Raw genomic sequence first — 7,369 nt, 5'->3', positions numbered from 1 at the left:
GCCAAAGAACCCCGTCACAGTGACCAAAATCATCACTGTTACTGTTATTATATAGTAAATTAAATCAATACTGTTAAATTGTATTTCATTTCCAATTGTTTATTTGAATTCTTATTCTGGATTAGTTGGAGACATACACTAGGCTATATCAGCCCCACCAAAAGTATTTTTCACCAGCCGCCACTGCTCTCTTTTATAATATTTTTTTATTGAAAATGTCATTTGCTTATGGTTGTTCCTGCAGTTTGTCATCATGAAGTTTATACAGGAACCAAAGTTTGCTTTGGACAGTGTTCAGCCCTTCCCTCTGTGGTTAATTTGAAAGTCTTAAAATTATTTTAATAATATGGTCTTACTTCTGTTATTTATTTGTCCTGTTATACCTTTTTCTTGTTGTTGTGAAAATACTTCTACCTCAAGTCTTGGGTTTAATATCTGTTAAAATTCTTTGTTAAACCTCTCCATTTGTACTTTTACAATGTATTTTCCTCCCCCTATTCCTTTCTCATCCTTTTATATAGTGCCAACAGCAAAATAGATGAATTCACCAGATGATTTATTTTTTTCACTGTCCTATCACCTGATTGTTCTTTGTTGTCAGTGGTCTCCCTAATTGCTCTCCACATTCTTATTCAGAATTAGGAATTCTCATCATCTCGTCATATTATTGTATTGAATTTCTTTAAAATTTGTTTCAATAATTTGGACGAAACTGCATTTAAACTGTAGCTGCTAGTAGAAAAGGCAGTAAAGCAGAACGGCATAGATGCTGTGAATTTAGGTTTTAAAATAACCTTAATTTACATGGTAACAGAATTCTAAAAGGATTCATTTTTATGATGTTTGGTCTCGATTTTGTTAAAATTTAAACAGTTCTTCTGGCTGGAGAAAATGAAACATTTAATTTGTTAATAAAACTTTAATCTGATTGCGATTTTGAGGAGGGAGCTTAATATTACTTTAATAACAAACTGCCCTTCCATTTTCAATGTTTGAATTGCTAAAATACCAGCATTTAGTTGCTATTAACTTACACTAAGTTAACAATAACTTTGCAATATTCTGGAAAAAAATGTAAACCCTAAAGCTGAGTTTGTTTTGCTGTTCCCCTTTCCAAACTTGCCTTTGTGTATGTATTTTTTTTACTGGTTGCTAGAAATATATATTAAAACTAGAGTCAAAGCCATAAACATTTGCAAGGACATATTATTTAGTATACCTTTGAATTTGTCAAAACCCATAAGATTGAAAAATAGCCTCCTTACTCTTTATTTACATAAAACCATGCATTTTGCTTTTAAACTGCTTTAGTTAAATCCTTCTTGTATGTGAGTAGTAGGTATGGGTGTTTAAATAGCTGGACTTAATATTGGTGTTCGGTTGAGGTCCCTGCTGAGCTGAGCTCCCTTGTAGAGGTGTACAGTTGTATAATGAGATTTGGTGTTCTGCATATACTGGGGGCAGTGGGGTGACATCAATGCTCATTGTGAAGCAAGACCTCAAGAAGACAGATAATTCCTAGGTTATGCAATTGGTTTTATTCATATGCAAATTAGTTTATATAGAGTTATTTTCTACTTTAGAATTGCTGATATTGTAATTCTATCACTCTAGTAATTATCTCATTGCATGTAAACAGTGTTTCTCCGGCAACAAGGGAGGTTGAATTTCAATTTTAATTTCCAACTCCTCCACAGGTACAATTATCACTGGGCAATACCGTGACCCTTGTCCAAAGATGTGTGTATTTATTTTGTCTGTTTTTGTTTTTAGGCTGACAGTGAGGTCTGTGTAAAAATCATATATATAAATTCTGCTTTTAAAAAGTAGTTTTAACTTGTTTTTGTTTCTTCTTGTGTCCATCTCATTTTGGGAAATTCTTGCCTATTTTGCATACCTAAATGGAAAAGCAAATAACTTAGGAACTTTATCCCCAAATTATATGTGTGGTACATTATTTGAAAGCTAACACATTCTAGTTTCTGAATATATACATGAAAATTGGATGAGTAAAACACAGCTCAAGCTGCATCAGCTCAAATATGACTAAAAGTTGGGGGATTTTATTTTCGAAAATAATAGGTCTCTTTTGAACAGACATGCTTGCTTGTGGCTGCTTTGTCATGTTTACATTTTGACATGCTACTATATCTGTGTTAATTGTGCTTTGGTGCTCGCTGTGTCAATAAAATGAACTTGGTGGTTGAATTGTGTAGGATGTAAGCATTCCAACAATGTCTAACATGTCTATATTGGTAAACATTTTACCAGTGTCATTTCCATGTATTCTGAGTTATTAGATTTAAATACTTTAAAACGCCAGCGGTGGGTTTTGAGAGGATAAACCATAATTGTCACAAATGTGAATGTTTCTCTTCTTACTTTCTTAAAAAAAAATTGCAGTAGGACTGTAATCAAGGTTTAAGGTGGCAATGAGAGATAGATCTTTTAAAGCCAATTTAGTGGGAAATATGTAGTTTAAGAGGCAAGCTTAAAACACCATGTCTGAACCTTCTGCGTTTGTAACCATAAAAAGCTCAGTTGGGATGCAAACAAGCAGGGAAGTTCAGTGATGTTACAAACATTTGGGAAACAGTGTGATTCCTCTAGTAAACAGAATGATACATACATACATACATTTGATGAACAGTAACTGTAACATTATATATCTGCCAGAACTTTACTCAAATGAAAATGTAACACTGGTGTTATTTATCTCTAACATTATTAGTACCGGTACTGTAATAATTGGAATCTGTTCTTTCCTTTCAGAAATACAAGGAATTTGAGCGGGCAGTGAGGGTGGAGGAGATTGATGGGCTGCGACTGGTGAAGAGACTAGCTAAGAACATGGAAGAAATGTTTCACAAGAAAGCCCAGGCTATGAAGGTATTCAATTTGCATCATTTACCCCTAGTACCAGTTAGCATAGCCTCTTACCGTACTAATCAAATATATTTTCTTAAGTTAATTTAAAAAATTGGGTTTTTTATTGCTCTAGTCCTAATTTTGTTCCATAAGTGTTTTTATAAAGAAATAATAGTAACAGGTATGCAGAAATAATAGTAACAGGAATATGTATATATTGAAAAGAGTAAAGCTTGTTTTAAAAACCTACATGCCCTGTGAAAGAGCTTTCAAAACTGTTGCAAGACATGGATTCCAATGAGTGTATGAAGAAAAGAAATTCCAATTTCTGTATATCTTTATGATGAGATTTAAGACTTTAAGTCTTGGGGCAACACATGGGGAGGGCACACCTGAGGCATAGTTCAAAGTGATTGTAATTGTAAGTTTATTCATTTAAACATTCCTGCTACAATCTTTATGATCAGCAATTCTAATAGGGTTTCCTGTGCTGTTTTAAAAGTCTGAAAGGCATTTTTTTTATGATTGTCTAAGTCTAGATAAATATGGAGGAATGATTAATTTACATACCTCTGAAAACTGAAGCCAAAAGAAGCATATTTAGGCATTGTTTTTTTTTCATGATTTGTGGACTGTATAAGTATTAAGACATCATTTTCGACTCTCTTAAAACAGTTCATAGCTAACATTTTGTAATCCACCTTCCAAAATATAAATAAATAATACTACATAACAAATATCCAGAAAATTGTCTAGAAATATTTCAGACTTCTTATTTTATTTAGCAAGATTTATTGAAATAACACATTTTTCTACCAGTTCTATTTGTTAGTCAGCTAACAAATTTATGATTAATCCCTAATTGGAGCTCTCCTGTACTGTATAAGTATTACAGTGACGTAAATTATATTTGATTAACATGTAAACAAGTAATTACATTGAACAAATATATAGTACTATTTTCATCAAAATACATAGGCATCTTAAACCCTTATTTTGAGTGACAGTTGTTCAAAATTTTTAGGCTTTCATTAAGTAAGACATATTTCCCTATATATCTTTAGCAACTGTACTCTAAGGTCTGTTATATTGTGTTGTGATTTAAGGTGTTCTCTATACTGAGCATTGTTTTATGGTTTTGAAAGGTTTTAAATGCTTCCTGCTTTTCCATCAGTCTCTTTTTGCCAGTTCACTTGAAGAGGTTTGCTTGGAATATCAGTCCATTTATCCTTTCCTTAGCATCTCTGAGGTATCTGTGTGTCAGTGTTGTAACAGGTTGCCACAATGCTCTGGCTGTCTGGCTGTAGCTTCTGCTCAGATGATAGATCTTATCAGGACAACATGGTGCTGTTACGAAAAATTGGATTTCTCTCTGACAGCCTGATCCAATGAAACTGAAAAAAGAGCGACTAGACAGAGGGGCACAGAATTTCTCTGCAAAGATGCCTCGGCTTGCTTTGTTTGGTTTTCTGTTTCATTGTTATGATGCAAAGTGTAAGCTTAGTATAAGTAGATATTTGGCTTAGTGTTGACATAAATATCCAAAATTCTAAGGCATGGAGAATGAAGAAAGGGAGTCCTTAAGCCTTTCTTTTTTATGACAAAGCAGCTGTTAAAAAATCCATGTTTGGCTTTCTGGCATTAAGATCACCATCATTACTTACAAACATCTTTCAGTACCACCATACTAGTAAAAGGAGAAGGGCAAAGCCATGGCTTGTTGGATAGACTCTATGTCCTTTATAGCCTGACAATGTGTTGGAATATCCCAGTACAAGCTAGAAAGACTGGCGAGAAGTAGGTCTTACTTTCCTTCCAGAACCTGGAGCCAGGGAAAGTGTTAAATTCTGGAAACGGATTGTCTAGTTAAAAAACAAAACAAAACAAAACTGTCTGCATGCTACATAACCATGGCTATTTCTAATAAGGCTTGTTTAAGGCTAAATTTGTTCACATTATATAGTTGTATGTGTTTTATGAGAAACAAGGCAGGTAATGTCCTTCTGTCACAAAGGCAGATCCAATAATTTAAAGAGGGAATTACATGTCAGAGCAAAAGAAGAAAAAAATGGGATTGGAGGTAGAAATGTAACTTAAGGGCAGGACTTCACTGTGACTCAGTCTTCCTCATTGGTAATTAGTTATTAGCTGTAAACATGTGACAGATTCTTCTATAACTACCATTCATTCTTTTTCCAATTTGCTCCTCTGCTTTTATTAAAAAAATGTGATTCAAGTCAGGCCTGGCATGCACTTCTTTTAGCCATCCTTAAACATCCCTCTGCTCTTTGTCTGTCTGTGGCCCCTCTGCTTCATCTTTCCCCATCCCTCTGCCTTTTTTTCTAAAGTATATGTGACGCTTCAGCGATTCAATTTCCGTGCAGTCGTTCTCCCCTGCCTGTCATTGTGGCTTTATCTGCTCGTTGATCCCACCCCCCTTCGCTTATCGCCCACCACCACCTGCTACGAGAAGCCAGTCTCTGGTGCTGTAAGAGGAAACACCTGTGAACGAGTGCTGTATGTTCATTGATGTGGTCGCTGGTCTAAAACAAGTGCTTATGACTGTGCTTGTTAACATTATGTTTTTTTATTTATTTAAAGGAATTTATCACCGTTAACAACAACTCTGCTCAGGTTAAATTTTATTCTAATAGGTATTTTATCAGACCTAGCAAGCATTCGTGGCCATATTTTAATATTGTCAGGGGTCCTACACGTCCCTTGGTGTCAAAATTACATGCATGTCAAGACTTAGATTTGAAGGTTTTTTTTGTTTTCATTTCTACCTTTGTCAAACTGGGTGGATGTATGTATGTATGTATGTATGTATGTATGTATGTATGTATGTATGTATGTATGGATGGATGGATGGATGGATGGATGTATGTATGTATGTATGTATGTATGTATGGATGGATGGATGGATGGATGGATGGATGGATGGATGGATGGATGGATGGATGGATGGATGGATGGATGGATGGATGGAAGGATGGATGGATGGATGGATGGATGGAAGGATGGATGGATGGATGGAGGAGGGAGGGATCATTTAGGCAACAAGATGTAAACACAGTTAGGAGACAAACATTTTCTATATTCTGCTTTCTTTCTTTTGTATAGACTCTTCCTCCAAACCTTAGCTTTTTTTTCCTGCTATGGAGGTAAATGCCATTACTTGTGATAAAACCACATCTTCCAGATTAGCCTCACTGAAAAACATGTAAAACTGAAATTACTCCGTGCAGACCTAAGAATTAGATGTTCTCCAACTCAAAGGTTATCCTTTTAGAGCAAACTGTTTGTTTGAACCCTTGTCTGAAACAGTTATTGCATAAATGGGAAAAATTACTTAGTTTTGGATTAGCTGCACTCCTGGATGGACTTTTTAGGCAAATCTATGAATATACACTAAAGATAAATGCATGAAGGATTTTTTTAGATATTGCTTGGACATTAGACCTTTAATCCTGGCAGTGTTCTTGAAGTCTTAGTACTGTGGATAAACCATAGCATTTCGAAACTGTTACAATATAAGAAATTTTAAAATGAAAGTTATCTACAGAGTTACAGAACAAAGTGTATGTAGAAGATTAAATGTGGTTACAGATTTAAATACACCTGTCCTTAAAGGTGTGTTCCCTTATGATGTCTCTTTGGCTAAGACCTTGAATATTATGCTTACAAAACTGCGAGAAAAGTGGTCCGATAGAGCAAGATCAGTTACAAACACCTTGAGATTGTTTAAACCCTTATCTTATGATACCAAAATATGTCCCTGTTTTTTGACATTTGCAGTTTAGCATGCGAGTCAAACCAACATTTCTAAGCCTGTCACATAGTTCTACTGCACCTCTTTCTTCCAGATTGTTACTGCAAATGTGGAAATCTACCACAATAATTAAGCAGTCATAATCGAAACATATCACAAATGGAAGATCATTAAAACCACAGAAAACTTTTGTTTTGGATTCCAAGCATTCAAGGACATATTTTATACTGGACTCTTTACCGAAATAGCCAAACATTTAAAACGAGTTTCTTTATATTTATTGAGCACAATGCTAGGGGACAATAGTGTTTGGGAACCCATTCTCACAAAATTTCAAACAATGTAGCCGCTCTTCCGACATTCCTTTGTTGTCTGCTCTCAGAAAGAAAATTGAAATTTAGTAGTAATTAAAAATGATTTTCCCGACTAGGGTTCGGCCTCAATAATAATGACTTTGAACCGGTTAAAATTCTCCTGGAGTATTTCACATGTTTTATCTTCAATTTCTAGTTTCCATGCCCAGTTTGCCGAAAGGAAAGAGAGATGCCCCATCATCAAAGAAGAATAAACAGGAGTGTGTGCAAAACTATCTGTTTGTGTTGCGGCATTCACAACCTAATTCACTCTTATCATTTGCTGTGAGAACAGCCCGCTGTTGTGATCTCTCTTTCCATGGGCTAGTGCACTGCAAATATTTTAAATCTAAATAAGACATTTCTCTTAACATAA

General features: G+C 34.9%; 1 protein-coding gene across 2 annotated transcripts in view; it reads left to right on the top strand.

Annotated features, from left to right (window-relative positions):
- Positions 1-7,369, top strand: part of LOC107087050 (voltage-dependent calcium channel subunit alpha-2/delta-3-like) — a 155,655-nt gene that overhangs the window by 25,768 nt on the left and 122,518 nt on the right. For both annotated transcript variants that reach the window (XM_015378394.1, XM_015378393.1), the window contains exon 3: positions 2,773-2,889. In XM_015378394.1, coding sequence (XP_015233880.1) covers positions 2,773-2,889 — 117 coding nt within the window. The remainder of the gene's footprint in view (positions 1-2,772; positions 2,890-7,369) is intronic.

The sequence above is a fragment of the Cyprinodon variegatus genome, unplaced genomic scaffold, assembly GCF_000732505.1.
Source record: "Cyprinodon variegatus isolate N-32 unplaced genomic scaffold, C_variegatus-1.0 Scaffold171, whole genome shotgun sequence".
NCBI classification, from domain to species: domain Eukaryota; kingdom Metazoa; phylum Chordata; class Actinopteri; order Cyprinodontiformes; family Cyprinodontidae; genus Cyprinodon; species Cyprinodon variegatus.
This window is presented reverse-complemented; position numbering and strand designations above follow the sequence as displayed.